The sequence below is a fragment of the Crotalus tigris genome, unplaced genomic scaffold, assembly GCF_016545835.1.
Source record: "Crotalus tigris isolate CLP2741 ecotype Arizona unplaced genomic scaffold, ASM1654583v1 scf7180000020728.642097, whole genome shotgun sequence".
Classification (NCBI taxonomy): Eukaryota; Metazoa; Chordata; class Lepidosauria; order Squamata; family Viperidae; genus Crotalus; species Crotalus tigris.
Genome location: NW_024098154.1, coordinates 223,866 through 244,076, shown reverse-complemented (window position 1 = coordinate 244,076; position 20,211 = coordinate 223,866). Strand labels below are relative to the sequence as shown.

The window sequence follows — 20,211 nt, the reverse complement described above, 5'->3', positions numbered from 1 at the left end:
GGGAAAAAATGATAATAAAGGTTATCTAATCTAATCTATTCTACGTACATGGGCTTGGACCCATCCCATTCTATGCCCCTCTACGTCAGGGTCAGCTGTTTTTTTTTTTTTAAAAGCAGTAACTTAGTTTAAACAGGGCTTCCTCCCAAAAGGGTAAAGTGAGATTGCCACAGTTACTGAGATTTTCGCTTCGGGAAACACAGTTAAACCCCGCTTTGGAGCAAATAAGGCGGAGGATCCTGTTGTCAATCTATTTTGGGATACCCTCAGTTAATAGTAGAAAAGGCGGTTAATGATGAGTCTCAAGTAATAATCTTGCATTTCCCATTAAGCCTTTCATTTGTAGGTATGGATTAAAATGAAAAAATGAAAAGACTGCAAATCTCTGAGGCATTTATGAAAAAGGAAGAAATTGCATCAAGTTAATTTTATGAAGTCCATATTGATCAAGTGTGGCTACAAAACTGAAGTAGATAGCTTTGAATCAATGGCATTTAAGAAAAGAAACTAGGTATACTAAGTATATGCAAGGATACTAACTATCATAGGTGTTAACAGGATTCATTCAATCAATGACTTTTTGGGCTGTAGTTTTTGCGGGGATCCCTTATATTTTATTGACATTTTGCTTCAGATTTAACAGCATGCTTTATCAATATGTTCTCTTCCCCCCCCCACCGCCTTCCTACTCCATTTTCCAAGACCCCACATTGTCCCATTGTTTTCTGTTCCTTTGTCTTTTCTGGTGTGCTGATGTGGTGATGGCATCTTTTTTTTGAGAATGGGTTGAAGAGATTTATACGGTTGTGCAGCTTGTGAAAACAACTATTTCCGAGTACAATGAGAAAAGCCAGCATAACAACAAATGCTTAGGGAGTTCCCTGTTGTTTCTTCTACTTGGCTGACCAGTTTATTTCAACAAGGGTTTTAAGATCTTCTCTTAGAGGACCGTCTGTGTCGGTTCCATAACCACTGGACCATGATCCTCAGCCATTACTGTGCCATAGGAAATTTCTGGGATTGCTTCTTCCTTCAGTTTCTTGTAAGAAATATCTGTGTCTTCTTCATTATCTCTGCCTAGAGGCTCTTGCTTATAGAAATCCTTTCCATATATCTTGTAAGCCAATACAAACAGCCCGGCTTCGGCAGATTGAAAGAGGGCATAGAGTAAAGGAAACATATACATGCTCCCAATGAACTGTGGGGGGAAGCTCAGCTTGAGAATAGCAGTACAGAGTTGGACGTTCTGGCAGCCAGTTTCCAAGGATACTGTCCGCTTGCAGCGCGGGGGCAAGCGAAATAAGGTTGCTATCCCGTAGCCACAACCGTAACCTGCCAAGGGCATCAGCACCGCTACCACATACACAGTGGCGGGAATAGTAGCCAGAAGTTCGGGACCCAGCATGGTACCGGTGAGAATGAAAAGCACCACCAGACTCACCAGGAGAGACCACAGAGAGATCTAGGAAAGAATAGAAGGCGATGAAAATCAAATCACATGATTGCATTGGGGGCATTTATTGGCGGCCATAAAAAAAAGGTGGTAAAATTGGGCACAGTCACTTGGTGACATGCTTAACAATGTATGACCAACAAACCCTGGCACAATTAAGATTACAAATCAAGGACTAATCTTCTGTATACAGCTGTTCCAGTTTTGGTCACCACGATGTAAAAAAAGATGTTGAGACTCTAGAACAGTGGTTCTCGACCTTTTTAATGCCGTGACCCCCAACCAGTCGTAAGTCAAGGACTACTCAACCGGTCGTAAGTCGAGGACTACTCAACTGGTGCAGCACTGTTTGCAGAATGGGACTTTTGGCGGGCTCAGCAGGGCAGAGACAACCTGGACAATTCCTATTGGCTTTTGAAAGCCAATAGAATTAGACTCTATTCAAGAGAGTCTATTCTATTGGCTTTCAAAAGCCAATAGAATAAAAGGGAGTAGCACAGCTAAGGAAAAGGGGGGGAAAAATGGCGGACTGCGTTGTTTGGTGACCCCCGTGAAATGGTCGTTCGACCCCAAATGGGGTCCCGACCCACAGGTTGAGAACCACTGCTCTAGAAAGAGTCCAGAGAAGGGCAACAAAGATGATTAGGGGACTGGAGGCTAAAACATATAAGGAACGGCTGCTGGAATTGGTTATGTCTAGTTTAATGAACGAGGGGGGACATGATAGCAGAGTTCCAATATCTCAGGGGCTGCCCCAAAGAAGAGGGAATTAAGCTATTTTCCAAAGCGCCCGAAGGCAGGACAAGAAGCAATGGGTGGAAACTAATCAAGGAGAGAAGCAACCTAGAACTAAGGAGAAACTTCCTGACAGTTAGAACAATTAACCAATGCAACAACCTGCCTCCAGAAGCAGTGAATGCTCCAACACTGGAAGTTTGTCTGAAATGGTACAGGGTTTCCTGCCTGAGCAGTGGGTTGGACTAGATGACCTCCAAGATCCCTTCCAATTTTTTTTTATTATATCCGTTAGCATCAGACAAGAGTACTTAAAATGCATTGGCAATGTTCAGAAAAGAGAAGGGAAGACATAATAAAACCATCCAAATAATTGATAATCGCAGCCAAGAGAAATGATCTTAAGAGGTACACTGTGTTCGGTTCCAGCTAACATTTTAGTACCTCTGGATGGGAGGGGTATCTGTGGGGGAGGGAGGGATGTAAAAGAGGATGAGATGGGGTGATGTCCCATGCCACCTGGAGTTTTTGTAGCCCAGGTTTCACAGCCCAAGTTTGGGCAGCGTTGGGAAGTGTCAGCAGTTAAGAAACTTCCACCAGAACCGTGCTCTAAGTTCCTCTCGTACTCATTGCCTCCCTTTGTTTCACTACCACATCTTTTAATAACACTTTACAAATTTTCAATGAAGAGAGAGCAGGGGGGGAGAAAAAGAAGAGGCATTAATCTCCAGTTTTATTCTGAAAATGAAATACTAAACTCTAGTATTTTATTTGGTGAAGATGGATGCGTAATTTTATTAATCGTATTGATGAAACCTTGAAAAGCGTTCTTGCCTAGATGGGGGTCTTCAAACTTGGCCCTTTTATGACTTGTGGTCTTCAACTCCCAGAATTCCTCAGCCAGCATGCCTGGCTGAGGAATTCTGGGAGTTGAAGTCCACAAGTCATAAAACGGCCAAATTTGAAGACCCCTGTCTTAAGACATGGCAGCCTCATATTTCCTCACTGCAATGTCAAGTGATTATAACCAGGATGTTAAACTAGGATTTTGCTAAACTGCCAGGTTTTTTTTCTCTGTTCTCTAATATCAATAATTTCTACCCACCCCAGATCTGTCCTGCCTATTCATAAATTTTCTTATTTTGCACGTCCAAGTGACATAAAAGAGCAAGCTAAAAAAAAAAATCCTTGGGTCAAATTTAATAGGCAAAAATTCAACAGATAAGGTTTTATTTTTCTCTGCTTCTCTTATAGCAGGAGTCCTCAAACTTGGCCCTTTTATGACTTGTGGACTTCAACTCCCAGAATTCCTCAGTTAGGCACGCTGGCTGAGGAATTTTGGGAGTTGAAGTCCACAAGTCATAACAGGGCCATGTTTGAAGATTCCTGTCTTATAGAAACTTGGTAATTTGTATTTCTGGGTTACCCTGTAAAACCATTTGGTAGTGACAAATACTCTTTGAATATATTCAACTAAAATTCTGTTTCTCAAGCTTAGCAACGTTCAGATGTGTCAATTTCAAGTCTTATGAAGTCCTCAGAATTTTTGTTGGGGAATTCTGGGCCAAGAAGTCCACACATCAATTTTCTGAGTTTGAGAAATGTTTAACTAAAGCAAAGATACCATGATCTGAGAGTGAAACTAGCTCAACAGGTAGCACCGGAAATAGATAAAATAACTTTATATCAGTGTTTCTCAACCTTGACCATTTTAAGGCATGTGGACTTCAACTCCCAGAATTCCACAGCCAGCAATGCTGGCTGTGGAATTCTGGGAGTTGAAGTCCACATGCCTTAAAATGGTCAAGGTTGAGAAACACTGCTTTATATTATAGTGTATAACGTATGTCCTACAGCTATATGGCAAAAACAGTCCCTAAACTTGCTGTTGAAACTGTAGCTCTAACCGTGTGTCTTTATTATTGTTGTGAATGTATAGTTCTGCTATTCTGAGGGAAATTTTATTTATCGAGTTTTGCCTCCCAGATATAAGGAAGTAAATCCCGCCACTACTGTTTCTATCCTGTAATAGCTAAAAAGTTATATTTTGGATGGCAAAGACATCCTCTTCAAAGTCCCTTCAATTATTTCATAAGAAATGGTATTAGTAGGTTTTTGATTCTGGAAGTAGTAGGCCACTGTCAAGAATTAGTAAGCTTTGATAACTGTATATATGGAGTCCCCTTTTAATTTAGAGACAATCACCTCATTTGAGGGTAGGAATTTCCTAACTTCTTAGTATAACGTAGTTGATGTTTCCTATTTCTCTTTCCTAAATTTGTTAATTTCATTAAATTACTCCAGATTCTAATATGAGTTAGAAAATACTTCATGTTCTTCCTTGTCCTCATTTCTAGGTTTAAAAGACACTCCTTGGGGTAAAGAAGATGTTTTAGCCTTGTCGTAATTTATTTGCCCCTTTCTTCCCTTTTAAAATGTCACAGGTACACAGTTGCGCTAGAAAAATCTAAAAAGTCATATTAGAATGTCAGATTTACAGTCCCTTTTCGAATGATTCCTAACATGGAATTTGCTTGTCATGCACTGTGTTTCGCATATTCACTAAGTTATTCATTTTTCCAACTCGGCCTCCATTGATTGTGGATGTGTAGGTGCATATGAGAGACAGTGTGGTGGAGTGATGAAGATGCTGGACTAAGACTAGGGGCATCCAGGTCTTCTGGTAGTCAGAGAAATCAAGCGTTCATGCCCCTTTTTAATTTTGCTACCTGAATAATTTGGGGCCGTTGGTTAACTCATTCATACCTGCCTCAAATACATTGAGGACACGTCTTCATAGTGGAGCATCCATCTGAGTATAGGGCAGGGGTAGGCAACCTTGGCTCTTTTATGACTCGTGGACTTCAACTCCCAGAATTCCTGAGCCAGCATGGCTCAGCTTGGAAACCTCTCCCTTTCCCCTCAGCGTGGCTGGCTCAGGAATTCTGGGAGTTGAAGTCCATGAGTCATAAAAGAGCCAAGATTGCCTACCCCTGGTATAGGGGTTCTGCTGAAGAAGAAAACTGAAGCTGGGTCAAAAAGTTCTGGTAGGAAACTCGTGTTTTCCACAGGATAAAGGAATATGTCTCCTCTTTGTGAGCAGTTTGCATTGTAGGGCTCCAATTGGCCCAATTAAAGATCAATTTGTTCCACCCATCGTCTTTTGTTGTTCTTTGGCTGCTGGAGAACTTTGCTGGCCAGCAAATCCTTTTATTTTCAGTCGTGGTTCAATATTCAATATTCATACCGAGGGCTTTCATTCAGGAGCAATCAGGTAATCTCTGCTCCCATTCACTAAGCAGGAAATTGGATTTGGACCTGGTTTTCTGAACCGAGAAAGGTGATCTATAATTAAAGGGAGGCAGAAATATCTCCTTTGCCGTGGGCAGATCTATCTGATCTGATCAGGTTGCAATGGTTGGCATCAGCTGCTTCCCATGGGTGTATGGGTCAGTTCTGAGGAACGCTGGCAACACTTTCTGAATTTGATGGGTTTTCCGAAAAGACTCATGGACTTCAACTCTCAGAATTCCTGAGCCAGCATGGCTCAGCTTGGAAACCTCTCCCTTTTTCCTCAGCATAGCTGAGTCAGGAATTCTGGGAGTTGAAGTCCATGAGTCATAAAAGAGCCGAGGTTGCCTACCCCTGACTCAAGGCCATCATGATAATGTCCAACTTCCCAGGTCCTCTATCAGTTGGCCCCTCAGTCTGCCCACTGAGCCCTAGGATTTTCTTGGTTTTTCCACAGGATTGTGGGGCATGGAGCATCCTGGCAAATGTGTAGAGTGACAACAGCATAAACTTAGAAGCAAACACAGACAGGTTTAGCTTTGAGCTCTCTGGGGAGCCTACGTTGTGATAGGGATAGACTTCCCTGGGCTTGATGAAGATCAGCTCAGGGAACTGTTCCGTGAAGTGCAAGGCCTGACACCACTCAATGGGTTGTGAAACATCCCCTTATATCCCTGATGGAGAATTATAGAAGCTTCATGGTTTTTTTTTCCCTCACAGATGCTTGAGCGGTGGACTCACTTCAATCCATGGATAGGATACTTGAATGAGTAATGCCTCCCCCAGAAGGGGAAGTACTGCATATCTTGAAAGAGGGGTGTGTGTGTCTCCTCAAGAAATCACCAGATTCCTCTTTTTTCTCTCCCAAATTTAGATCAGCATCTTACTGGCCATTTCTGGCCAACGTTGTTTAGAGAAGTTGATCATTAAGTGAAATTGAACAAATCCAAGTGCTCCTGAAAGAAATTGATTTTAATTTGGTTTCGTGCCGGGCCATGTTTTTCTCAATCTGTAACTTTGAAGTTCCTCACCATTAGGACTATTTTTTCATTAATGTCTCTGTAATTTAATTTTCCATTTGAAGATTACACTTAGACAGCCGTGGGCTGTTTTCATTCCGCTAAGTCTCTGTAGTACTAATAATACCTATGTTCTCCTGAAACACGAATACTTATCCACTGAGTATTTGCATAGATACTCTGCCTGTGACAAAGATGAGCCTTCAACCGGATAATCTATTACTTGGGAGACCCTGTTCTCTAGAGAGAGAAGGCATTTTGTCATCATTCAAGCATTAGGTCTCTTTCTTTTAAGTGATGCCTCTGTTTTCTAGAAGCTTCCTTCATGATGGCAGAGGAGAAAGGAAAGGGAGGACACTATATTACAAACCTGGTAGTCTTTGCCCAGAAGCCACATTCAAAAAAAGCAGCATTATAATTTTCTGACTATTAGTAGAATTTTGCACCTCTGGATAGTTATTATATGACATGATGCAACATGTAATAAAATATATTTGGAATGAAGAATTATTTTAGTGAGCATTTTTGCCTCTTTCCTTTTTTTAAAAAAAACTCTATAAAGCAGCACATTTATGGAAGGCAATATAATGATTATAATCACTAGCACCAGTAGCATTAGCAGAGTATACTTTGGCCAATAAATATACCATATATTATGGAAACCTCTTTGGTTCTTGTACTACTCTTAGTTGATCTCAATGGTATCCGTTGTTTTAGATTGTCAAGGTTCCCAGTTAAGGAATGTTGTACGAATCTTATTTTAAGCTGGAACAGAATTCTTACACATGCTACATTCTTCATTTAGCCTTGCTGTGCCTCTGTTTTGACCTTATAATAATAATAAAGTTGGAAGGGATCTTGGAGGTCATCTAGTTCAACCCCCTGCTCAGGGAGGAAATCCTATACCAATTCAGACAGATGGCTGTCCAGTCTCTTCTTAAAAACTTCCAGTGTTGGAGCATTCACCGCTTCTGGAGGCAGGTTGTTCCACTGATTAATTGTTCTGTCAGGAAATTTCTCCTTAGTTCTAGGTTGCTTCTCTCCTTGGTTAGTTTCCATCCGTTGCTTCTTGTCCTGCCTTCAGGCGCTTTGGAGGATAGCTTGACTCCCTCTTCTTTGGGGCAGCCCCTGAGATATTGGAGCCCTGCTATCATGTCCCCCCTCGTCCTTCTCTTCATTAAACTAGACATACCCAGTTCCAGCAGCCGTTCCTTATATGTTTTAGCCTCCAGTCCCCTGATCATCTTTGTTGCTCTTCTCTGCACTCTTTCTAGACCAGTGTTTCTCAACCTTGACAATTTTAAGGCATATGGATTTCAACTCCCAGAATTCCACAGCCAGCAATGCTGGCTGTGGAATTCTGGGAGTTGAAGTCCACATGCCTTAAAATTGTCAAGGTTGAGAAACACTGTTCTAGACTCTCAACATCTTAGATAAGACTGGGAAGAGGAACAATTTCCCTCCCAAGGGATGCCATTCTCACTTGTAATATTCTAATATATTCCAATATCCGGATCTACATTACATTTTGCTCTCCTGTACGTTAATCCAAAGAAGTATCTGTTCAAACCTCAGCCAGACTATAAATAGTACATTATTGTCCTCATGTTTCTCAGCAACCTCTAATTAATGAGATAAAGTTAATTATACAACCTTACATGCCCTCAATGAATCTGGATGCTTGCTGGCACAATTCAAATTTTTGTCCCTGATTAATGCTCCATAACTAACGTTACATTCCTCTTGAACAAAGAACAGCAGGAAATGTCAGCCTAAATGCATTAAATGCAGGAGAAGCGTCCAGATTCTACTCTGGTTTCCTATAAGTGTGTATGAGATAAGCGTGAGTCAGGTCTAGATGAAGGGCATCGAATCCAGTTAGAAGGGAGGGGGGAAAGCAGAAGGTATGGAATTTGTTTATTATTGAGGTTTTTTTTTGTTTAATTTTCTGAGCTTGAAAGTATTTTAAAGATAAAAGGATTGTTAACTGGTAAGAAGGAGCTAATTTTTTGTGGGGGATGAGATAAACAGAAATAAATAGAATCCATTACTGGATTCATTAGCTTTTAAAATTGGCTGTTTGCTAGGAATAAATTCCAAATTCCTTATTATCCTTTCCTATTTCTCTACACATCATCCTGAAAATAAGATTGCCAGGAATACCTTTAACCACGTTATGGTGGACTTCCGTGGTCTTAAGAACAAAGCTCAAGAACCGGCAGTTGGGATTATAATTTCCATCCACTCTTTGGATGCATATTAAAAGATTTGGGAAGGAGCTGAAAGATGCAGCAAATGATGTTCTCACAGCTAAATAAATTGTATTCACAAGAGACATTTGGTTTCTGGAAGCACGATCTGCACTTTCTGAATGGATAACTCCAGGATCAAGATGAGTTATAAGGACTGGGAAGAGTTTTTAAGTTTTGTCAAAGCATGGTAAACTTGATTTCAAAATCATTAAATGAGATCCTGTCACAGGCTGGAAGTTAAACTGCTGAAGTAAAGATTTAAAATGTCCATTATTTAGGAGGAGAAGAGTGGCTGTACTGGAACCTGTTACTTTTGAATGGAAAAATCTGAAAATCTGCTCCTAAAGTTTATTGCCTTTGTTTTCTTTTCACAAGGTCCCTTCAGAATAAATTATAGATCCATAAGGCTTGAAGGGACCACGAGGGGCTTCTAATCGAACCCTCTGCCCAAGGCAGGAGTCCTTATAACACCCCAGACAAAAGGCTGTCCAATCTTTTTCTTGAAAACTTCCAGTGCCGGAGCACCCACAACTTCTGGAGGAAACTTGTTCCACTGAGTAATTCTTCTCACTGTCAGGAAATTTCTCCTTAATTCCAGACTGGATCTCTCTTTCATGAGTTTCCACCCATGCATTCTTGTCTTGGCCTCCGGTGAGAAATAAATAATATAATATAATGAAATATAAAATAAAATAATAAAGAAATAAATAACAAATAAGAGTAAATAAAGAGAAATAAATAAGATGAACTTTTAAGTCGGGATAGAGCAGTGGTTCTCAACCTTTTTAATGCCGCGACCCCCAACCCCTCGTAAGTTGAGGACTACTCAACTGGTCGTAAGTCGAGGACTACTCAACTGGTGCAGCACCGTTTGCAGACTGGGACTTTTGGCGGGCTCAGCAGGGCAGAGACAGCCTGGACGATTCCTATTGGCTTTTGAAAGCCAATAGAATTAGACTCTATTCAAGAGAGTCTATTCTATTGGCTTTCAAAAGCCAATAGAATAAAAGGGAGTAGCACAGCTAAAGAAAAGGGGGAAAAAATGGCGGACTGCGTTGTTTGGCGACCCCCGTGAAATGGTCGTTCGACCCCAAATGGGGTCCCGACCCACAGGTGGAAAACCGCTGGGATAGAGGAAAGGAAAACAGGAAAGATTGAAAACAAATCATTTTAATGATTCGAATTTAGCAATTAGGGCGGGAGTCCCCAACCTGTGGGCCACGGCCCATTGCCAGGCTGTGGACCGCCGGCCACCGGGCAACAGAACAGGCTGGCCCGCGCGCACGCGCACTCACCCCCACTCGTGCTAGCACCATGAAAACGGGGCACCACATGGCGAAAATGGGCACCGCATAGCAAAAATGGGGCGGTGCTAGAGAGTGTCACACGGGCGCTAACACAGCCCCATTTGCATCGCGCTCACGGCCCTGTTTGTGTGGGGGCGCAACCATAAAATGCTTTCCCTCCGGTCTGCCAACTGAGAAAGGTTGGAGACCTCTCAACTAGGTAAGGACAAAAGGCCATCCACCTGAATTCTTAAGGCATTAATTTGATTACACTTTGAGAATTCCTGGCTTAAAGTAAGTAAAGGAACAAGAGTCATAAGGGCTGATGTTTACTGTCAATCACTCCAGCAGGGAGAAGCTACAGATAAATGCTTTCCAAAATCAATTTGTAACTCAAGAGGACATGGAACAACAAGATCTTTAATTACCTTGACATCTGCTGGGAGATGCACTCAGCTAAGCATGAGCTCTGCAGGTGATTGTGAATGTGCCTTGTTAACAACTGTATGCTTCAGAAAGCAAAGCGACACACAAGAGAAACAGAAGTCCTTGATTTGATATTAATCAGCAAGGGAGATTAAAATGGAAACTGCAGAAATGTCACCGGGAAACGACTATGTAATTCTGGAATTTTAGAATTTAAAGAAAACAAAACCTGTGTATACTCAAACGCATATCCTGGACTTCAAGAAATCAGATTTTAATCATTTTAAAATGAAGGATTCCATAGCATGAGAACTAATGGGGAATGGGGGTGGGCATTCCTTTAAAAAGGATATGGCCTAAAGACTCAGTTAGAAGCAATTCAAATCAGGAAAAAATAAGCCACCATTATGACTACAAAAAGCTTGATGGCAAATTGAAAATGGAAAGGACACAGGGTGGGACATGGCAGGAAGGACAGGCCATTAAGTAAATACAAATAGGTAAAGGTATCAGAGAAGCAAAAAGGACTTTACATATATTCTGAATAAATGGAAGAACAAAAAGTGACCAGTGATAACTGCAACCCCCTGACATTTGACAACAAAAACAAAAAATATTCAACTCTTATCTTGGCATTTTTCTCCTGAAAGACTGTATGTGTTCCATATGAGGAATAAGATGAAGCGACACATTTGAAGTCCTAAGTTAACAGAAACATGTCAGGGAAAACAAATATATTTTAAATGCGTTTAAACCACTGAGACCAGGGTGAACTGCATTCTATGGTGCTGAGAAAACGTAGAATAACCGGTATATGCCATTCCAAACACATGGCTGCTCAACCTCTTCTTGAAAATCTGCAGTGATGGAGTAGCCACGACTTATGGAGGCAAGCTGTTCCAGTGATTAGCTCAAAGTGTCAGGAAATTTCTCCTTAATTCTGGGTTGAATCTCTCTTTAATAACCCTCCACCCATTACTACTTATCCTGCCCTCAGGGGCTTTGGAGAATCGGCCGACCCCTTCTTCTTTGTGATAGCCTCTCAAGTATTGGAAGACTGCTATCATGTCACCCCTAGTTCTTCTTTTCGTTAGACTAGGCCAAAGGTAGGCAACCTCGGCTCTTTTATGACTCGTGGACTTCAACTCCCAGAATTCCTGAGCCAGCCATGCTGAGGGGAAAGGGAGAGGTTTCCAAACTGAGCCATGCTGCCTCAGGAATTCTGGGAGTTGAAATCCATGAGTCATAAAAGAGCCAAGGTTGCCTATCCCTGGACTAGACGTAGCTCAGTGATGGTGAACCTTTTAGAGACCGAGTGCCCAAACTGCAACCCAAAACCCACTTATGTATCGCTGGGTGCTGGGTGGGTGTGGCCCACTCGGGTGCAGCTACAGTGGACGTGGCAGATGGGTGGGCATGGCCACTGGATGGGTGTGGCTGCAGTAGTCATGGCAGACTAGATGGGCATGGCCTGGGTGGGCGTGGCCACCTCAATATTGCTTATGGGGAGGGACACCTTTGGGAGCTGGGCAGGATTGGGGCAGATCCAGGGGATCTCTGCCGGGTGGGATGGTGGGCTCCCCAGTGGCGGCTCCAGGCTGGCTGGCCTTAGACCAGTGATGGCGAACTTTTAGAGACCACGTGTGCTGGGGTGATGGCGCGTGCCCACAGAGAGGGCTCCGCCTGCCATAGGTTCGCCACCACTGACATAGCTAGTTCCTGCAACTGTTCTTCCTATGTTTTAGCCTCCTGATCATCTTTGTTGCTCTTCTCTGCACTCTTTCCAGAGTCTCAACATCTTTTTTGTATCGTGGTGACCAAAACTGGACACAGTATTATTCCCCGTGCATTGACGATCTCCTGAACATTTTAACTGTTATCTTTACAAATTTTGGGGAAAATGCCAGGGTGACTGGGGAAGACCACCTGCCGTACTTAACTTCAAAAATATAAGAGGATTCAAATCAGTCTGACACTGATACCTAAGAAGAAGAGTGGATATTTTTGAAGACAAAATTTCAATCTGCTTGAAAATAACAGCAATTCCTGGAAGTTGGAATGATGAGACCAGACACCGAACTTACCAAGCTAAATTATTTGACAGGTTGGGTGTATCCTCTCCCACGAAGAGCAATTTAGAAAGAGAATCAAAGAGGTGCTACCTGAATAAACTCATGATAAAAGGTGGCTAAAACACCCAGTTTTCCAGGATTCTATACCTAAAGCCTTTCATCCCTTCGAAAAATTCTGAGATTCTACCCTGATCTGTTCTGAGTGGCTGATAAAGATGCTGACAGGTAGGATGTGCAAGATCTGACAGGTGGGATGTGCAAAACTTCTTTAGTTACTCAAATAAGAGAGTCAGAAGCATTTTCTTGCACCAGGTAAGGACAGGTCTGTGGTGTCCCTGGTGCTTCCCTGAGCTTGGCTGTTTGCCTGCAGACATCTCATTACCCAACTAGATACCATCAATGCTACACTCTGTTACCCGGTCATGTCATGAAACGTCTGCAAGAAAAGATCACCAAGGTCTGCACAATTCAGCCAGGAGCTACACACATCTTTTTCCAATGGAAAGACAGGTCTCTGCTTAGCTTACCTTCACGAGGATGTCAGCCAGCCTTGTGTATCTGTAGCGGATGAAAACCCCAAGGCCGATAGGGAGCAGAGTGCTGCACAAGGTCAGGGTGACAGCCCCCAGAGGCAACAGGCGCACGAATGGGGTGTTGATCCAAGCTCGGCTATAGATCCACAGACAAAGAGGCATCAGGAACAAAGCCAGCACGATGGAGGAGGCAGTCATGATGATGCTGTCAGGAAGGAAAGAAAGAAGATAGCAGTGGGTCGAGCACATAGGATAAGGGGCATCCTGAAGGAGCTTCTCTCCTTCCACTTTTTCTAAATGGCCCAGTTGCTCTCACTAGCAAGAAGGAGCTAGTAAAGCAGGCTCTCCTTTTCTGCGTAACCTCTGTGCCACCTATGTCCAACTCCGGTACGCTCTGCAAAGGAGGAGTGGAGGCAGCCATTTTTCAAAAGGGGAAAAAAAATGTATTTTGCTCAAAACCAATGCTTAATATTGGCCCTCATAGTAAATATTAGTTGCCCTACTGCAGGGGGTCTTCAAACTTGGCCCTTTTATGACTTGTGGACTTCAACTCCCAGAATTCCTCAGCCAGGCACGCATGCCTGGCTGAGGAATTCTGGGAGTCGAAGTCCACAAGTCATAAAAGGGCCAAGTTTGAAGACCCCTGCCCTACTGCATGTCTCTGGTGAAAGTTTTACAGAGGGGCACTGCCTCCGTTTCCAGTACTCGCTTTTTCTTCCTCTTGTTCCCTAGAAAATATTTTTGCTTCGACCAGCTCTGGGAACATTATTTTCCATCTGGTAGGACTGTGGTTGACCATTACAATCACACTGGAAGTCTCCCAATCTTTTTTTATATTTAAAAAAAAAAACCATTTACCATTCAAGATATTTCAATCCTAGTTTTCCCATCCCAAAAGGATAAAAGATGAGAGCAATAATAGCACATTAGCGAACTACAAACAATCAGAAAGAAAACATTTCAACAGAGAGAGAGAGAGAGAGAGAGAGAGAGAGAGAGAGAGAGAGAGAGAACAGGCGAGAGAAGCACCAGCTTAGCAATTCACAAAAAATAGATAATAGGAGAAAGACTTCTTATCTGAGGCATCTCCTCCCTTACTCATTTGTCCTATTTTCACTGATATTTCATTTGTTTGGGAAAAGGCAAGAGGCCAGGAGTAAAATATGCAAAACCCAAATCCATAACGTTCTGGGTAATATTTGGCAGGGCGCTTCCAGTATTCAACAAGGGATGCGTTTCCAGTGGGAAAGCACTTTTGAAAGAAGCATCAACCTTATCCTTGTTCGAACAGACAGCTCCTATCCCAAACTCCCGGTACCTAGGCATCTTGTTCCTGGATTTCCTCTCTGGAAAAATGTGGGAAAGACATTCACAGGTAGTCCTCAACTTACGACCAATTCAGCCCCCGCAAAAAAAAAACATGCTGTTAAGTGAGATTTATTGAATTTTGCTCCATTTTATGACTTTTGCTGCCATATTTGTTAAGCGAATCGCCTAAGCGCCTAAATAATGAGGTTGTTAAGCGATCTGGCTTCCCCAGTGACTTTGCTTGTCTGAAGGGGGCAAAGGGGAATCACATAACACCCTCCCAGGACGCTGCAACTGTCCTAAATTCGAACCATATGTATAGAATAGAGCTGGAAGAGACCTAGTCCAGCTCCAACCTGCTCAAGCAGGAGAACCTATACCAGTGGTGGTGAACCTATGGCACGGGTGCCAGAGGCAGCATTCAGAGTCCTCTCTGTGGGCACACTCGCCATGCCCCGGAGATGGCAACTGTTCCTCTTCAACCAGCCGCCCGCTAACTCGCCGAGGTCCGACATGGCCGGATGCATCCCAGCACCCATGCGCTCGCTGGCCTCTGTGTGCAGGGGCTGATGGTGTCAGGCAGCAGCCGCCCTGCCTCACCTTGCCCTGTGACAATGGCACCCCCACCCTGCCTCGCCTCACCTCGCAGGACGAGCCTCCTGCCCACCGCCCCACCTGCCAGAGACCCCCTGGATCTCCCCCAACCCTGCCCGGCCCCCACGGCGTCCCTCCCCACGAAGCAACATCGAGGTGATCACACCCACCTTAGCCACACCCACCCAATCTGCCATGACCGCCACAGCCACGCCCCCCCAGTGGACCACGCCCCCCTGGTACCCGGCGATAAATAAGTGGCTTTTGGGTTGCAGTTTGGGCACTCGGTCTCTAAAAGGCTCGCCATCGCTGACCTATACCATTTCAGACAAGTGGCTGTCTAGCCTCTTGTTAAAATCCTCCAATGCTGGAGCGCCCACGATTTCTGGTGGCAAGCTGTTCCACTGGTTAATTGTGCTCACTGTCAGGAAGTTTCTCCTTAATTTCAGGATGCTTCTCTCTCTGGTCAGTTTCCAACCATTGTTTCTCATGCTTCCCTCTGGTGCTTTGGAGAATAACGTGACCCCCTCTTTTTTGTGGCAGCCCCTCAAATACTGGGACACTGCTATAATGTCTCCCCTATTTCTTCTTTTCTTTCGACTACTAGCCAAACCCAAGTCCTGCAGCCAGTTCTTCATAGGCTTTAGTCTCCAGGCCTTTGTCAAAGCATCCAAATGTAACTCAGGGGACCTTGGGGAATGCAGCCACCACTTTTTTCCCAGTCTCCTTGTAACTTCCAACGGTCCCCAAAACGTAAGTCGAGGACTCCCCGGGAGCGTCACCGTTCTCCTCCCGATCCCTTAGCGCAGTGTTTCCCAAACTTGACAATTTTAAGGCATGAGGACTTCAACTCCCAGAATTCCACAGCCAGCAACGCTGGCTGTGGAATTCTGGGAGTTGAAGTCCTCATGCCTTAAAATTGTCAAGTTTGGGAAACACTGCGGCTTAGCAAGATGCGCCTCCCGTTTTGGCAGCCGCGCAACCCTCAGGATCGGCCAGCGCGGGGCGGCTTCTCTTCCGCCCGGCGGGCGCTACACCTTGTGGCACGTCCGACGGCCGTTCGGTGCGACAGAAGAGCGAAAGCCACGACGGTTCTTCCCCCCCCCCCAACCCACCCGCCTGCTTCCCGGTCTCCCCCCGCGCCCACCCGCCTACCTGAGGTTCATGTCTCCGTCGACCAGGAGGGTCATGAGGTTGGAGAGGTTCCCGCCGGGGCAGCAGCCGCAGAGCAGGACGGCCACGGCGGCCACCTCGTCCAGGGCGAAGAGCAGCGCCAGCAGGAAAGCCAGCAGGGGCATCAGCCCGAACTGGCAGAGCAGCGCCAGCAGCAAGCCCAACGGCCGCCTCAGCTGCGCGCCCAGCTGGCTCAGCTCCACCGTGCAGCCCAGGCCCAGCATGGTCACGCACAGCGCCAGCCCCACCAAGACGCTCAGCCCCTGGTTCAGCGGCCCGTCCCAGAAGGGCGCCTCGACGACGCCTCCCGGAGGGGACAAGCCCGGCACCCACGACGGAGCCGGGCCGGGACCGGACGTCGCGTTCCCGCGCCCCTGGCCGAAAGGCAGGAGACGCCAAGCGGCCGTGCGGTTGTCTGGCGCGGCGGAGCTGTCCATGGCGGCGGGTGTGGGTGTGGGTGCGCTTATCCGTGGGCGCGTCCGCCTCGTTCGGGGGTGGGCGGGCGGGCAGGCGGGCGGGCGCTCTTCGTAGAGCTGGACGGGAAGCGCCCGGGGAAGGAGTAGCGAGTCCCCTCCGAAGTGAAGCTGCGGAGAACGCCGCGTCCTGCCAGACGCCGCTCCGTCCGTCCGTCGCCTCAGCGCCGCGCCTGTCTTCCTCCGTCCGTCCGTCGCCTCACCGCCGCCGCCTTCGTTTTCCAACGGGCGCGCCCCCGAGGAGGCCGTTGGGCGCCACCCGCCCAGCCCCGGGCTCTGCCCCCACCCCGACGCCGCCGCCGTCCGAGGGTGGATTTCTGGCCTCCCTCTGCGCCTCTCCGATAAGGAGCAAGGCCCCTCGCGCCTTCTGAGGCAGCCGAAGCCCCGCGTGGGAAAGGGGCGAGCTTTATGGAAGCAAAGCGAGCCCATTTTCGGGATTTGAAGGGCAACTGCGACCGTGTCAGATAGCTCCCTATCTTGGGCTTCAGAAAGCGGCTTTCCTAAACCGAGCGTGCCTCGTAGCAAGAGAAAACAATGGGGAAAGGAGACGGGGTGGGGTGGGGAGGGGGAGTCGGAGTCGTTGAAAGCACAATTGTTCGGAAAATGGAGGAGAAAGGAAGAGAAGAAGCGACCCCAAAATCTTAGGGGAGACTTGGAAAAACAAAAAGGTGACAAAAGAAGAAGCCCGGAATTGGGAACTTTTTGAGAATGAACCGAGGTTGGTGGAGGAATAAAAAGAACTTCAAATAACGGTCAAGTTAAAAGAAAAAAAAAAATGCAATACCAACTGCTCACGGGGAGGCAATGCTAGAAATGCAAAGTTCCTCTTTTGGTCCATCCTCTGTGACAAAACAAAACAAAAACAAAATGTCTTCCTCCAAGAAATTGTGAAGGACTAGGATTGCAGAAAGAAGATCAGAAAATGCGTCTTCACTTTAAATGAGATCCACTCTCCAGGACCAGATTAATGGTATCTTCCAGAAGTGAACAAACGGGCTTGATGGTTTGGCCAAACCTTGTAAAGCAGTGGTTCTCAACCTGTGGGTCGGGACCCCATTTGGGGTCGAACGACCATTTCACGGGGGTCGCCAAACAAGGCTGTCCGCCATTTTTCCCCCCCTTTTCCTTAGCTGTGCTACTCCCTTTTATTCTATTGGCTTTTGAAAGCCCATAGAATAGACTCTCTTGAATAGAGTCTAATTCTATTGGCTTTCAAAAGCCAATAGGAATTGTCCAGGCTGTCTCTGCCCTGCTGAGCCCACCAAAAGTCCCATTCTGCAAATGGTGCTGCACCAGTTGAGTAGTCCTCGACTTACGACCGGTTGAGTAGTCCTCGACTTACGACCGGTTGGGGGTCGTGGCATTAAAAAGGTTGAGAACCACTGAAATAGATAAACAGGTACCACTTTGATGGGAAGTAACAGCGTTCCGTGTTTCACTGCACGCTCTGCATTGTGGCATTATGTCATGCTGGCCATATGACTGTGGAAACATCTTCGGACGGTTGAGTAGTCCTCGACTTACGACTGGTTGGGAGGTCAGGGCATTAAAAAGGTTGAGAACCACTGTTGTAAATGATCTTCTGCAAAACATCAGCAATGCTCCATGTTAATCCCACTCTGGAAAGAATGTGAATTATTTTGAAATAAGGATGGTTGAACGGGGCGGCCAAAATAGTTCTTCCAATTCTATGTTTCCGATTAAAAGGTGTTATCCGCGGTTTGTAGAGTCTTCCTTTTTAAGACTGACAGGGAAAAGGGTCAACTATGATTTTTCTGCAGCAAGTCTCCCCCCCCCATTATATCCAACACGATTGTCCCTATACAAAGATGCATGGCACTACAGCCTTAAGCATAAAAGACATTAAAAGCTCAGCATATGGAAATGGATGAGTGCTTTTGACCTATGCTGAGACTGAAAAATGGACAAGCTTAGGGGTGGAAGGCCACATCCTTGTCAGTTTCGGAGTTAAACTCTGCATGTTCCATTCGCAGGTGATGGGGAAGACTTTTTATCTGATGTGCTGGAGAACGACTGAGGCAAAAGGTGAAGCAAATTGGATAACTTAATGGATAACTTGCATAAGGTACTCTTCGTTTATTCCCTCCCAAAGTACAGGTATTCCTCGACTTAACAACCACAACTGAGCCCAAAATTTCCGTTGCTAAGTGAGACGTTCGTTAAGTGAATTTGTCCCGTTCTACGACCTTTCTTGCTGCAGTTGTTAAGTGAATCACTTCATTTGTTAAATTAGTAACACGGTTGTTAAATTAATCTGGATTCCCCATTGATTTTGCTCGCCAGAAGGTCACAAAACGGAATCACGTGACACCGGGACACTGCCGCCATCATAAATATGAGTCAGTTGCCAGACATCCAAATTTTGATCACATGACCACGGGGGATGCTGCAACGGTCGTAAGTATGAAAACCAGCCATAAGTCACTTTTTCCAGTGATGTAACTTCGAATGGCCATTAAACGAACTGTCGTAAATCAAGGACTATCTGTAGTGGAGAGCTTCAGTAATAAGAGTTTAAGCTTCACGTGTCAGGACTGCAACTTCACACTTCAGTCTTCCCTTTATTGCAATTTAATTCCACACATCTGAGGATGAACTCTCTGAAGTTTGGGAGAGGTCTTTCCTTTAGGCCAGTGGTTCTCAATCTGTGGGTCAGGACCCCATTTGGGGTCGAACGACCATTTCACGGGGGTCGCCAAACAACGCAGTCCGCCATTTTTTCCCCTTTTCTTTAGCTGTGCTACTCCCTTTTATTCTTGAATAGAGTCTAATTCTATTGGCTTTCAAAAGCCAATAGGAATTGTCCAGGCTGTCTCTGCCCTGCTGAGCCCACCAAAAGTCCCATTCTGCAAACGGTGCTGCACCAGTTGAGTAGTCCTCGACTTACGACCGGTTGAGTAGTCCTTGACTTACGACCAGTTGGGGGTCGCGGCAGTAAAAAGGTTGAGATTTGATACTTAACAGATGAAGTTACATGTTACAAGATTGTTGTAATCTTTTTCTTCTGATCCTTCATATATTTATGTTGTGCAATGATTATATTAAAATACAAAAGGATCTTTCTGTCAAGAATATTTCCAAGGTGGCATAGCGAAGGGGTTTTGAGGAACAGACAATGGGTCCTGGGGATGGATGGGTGGGGGGAGACACAAACTGGGTTTGAAAAAGTTCAACATAATGAATTGCAAAAACTGCTAAATAAAGATAGAGGGATATTTGAGAAACATTAAATGTAACTACAGATCTTGAAAGCTCTTGGAGCTGTAAATAAATAAATGCAATTCCAGCTCACTGTAGGGAAATCTTTTTGAAAAACAGAATAGTAAATTCAAGTATGAAAATCTATCTATCTGTCTATCTATCTATCTATCTGTCTGTCTGTCTGTCTATCTATGTTAAATCTGGATTGCTAACAAAGACTTAAAAGGAAGCTTGTATAGCTATTTCAAGCTTCTTAGCTCTCATCAGATTTCTTCTTCCCATATTTGGGCTGACCAAGTGCATCATAAACACACACACACACACACACAGACACCCATTAAATTAAGAAATTTAACATATTAATTTCTCTTTAA

General features: G+C 45.0%; 1 protein-coding gene and 1 long non-coding RNA gene across 2 annotated transcripts; one reads left to right on the top strand and one right to left on the bottom strand.

Annotated features, from left to right (window-relative positions):
• Positions 1–325: 325 nt before the first annotated feature.
• SLC10A4 (solute carrier family 10 member 4) lies at positions 326–17,148 on the bottom strand. Its single transcript, XM_039368273.1, has 3 exons — positions 16,125–17,148; positions 13,062–13,272; positions 326–1,462 (listed from the first exon to the last, which is right to left on the bottom strand). The coding sequence occupies exons 1-3, from the start codon at positions 17,042–17,044 to the stop codon at positions 941–943; spliced, it is 1,653 nt and encodes a 550-aa protein (XP_039224207.1). The 5' UTR covers positions 17,045–17,148; the 3' UTR covers positions 326–940.
• A 42-nt stretch (positions 17,149–17,190) lies between these two features.
• On the top strand, positions 17,191–19,033 carry LOC120319438. The gene is made up of 3 exons (XR_005559761.1): positions 17,191–17,585; positions 18,610–18,701; positions 18,920–19,033. It is a non-coding gene; the product is annotated as an uncharacterized LOC120319438 (long non-coding RNA).
• Positions 19,034–20,211: the final 1,178 nt, after the last annotated feature.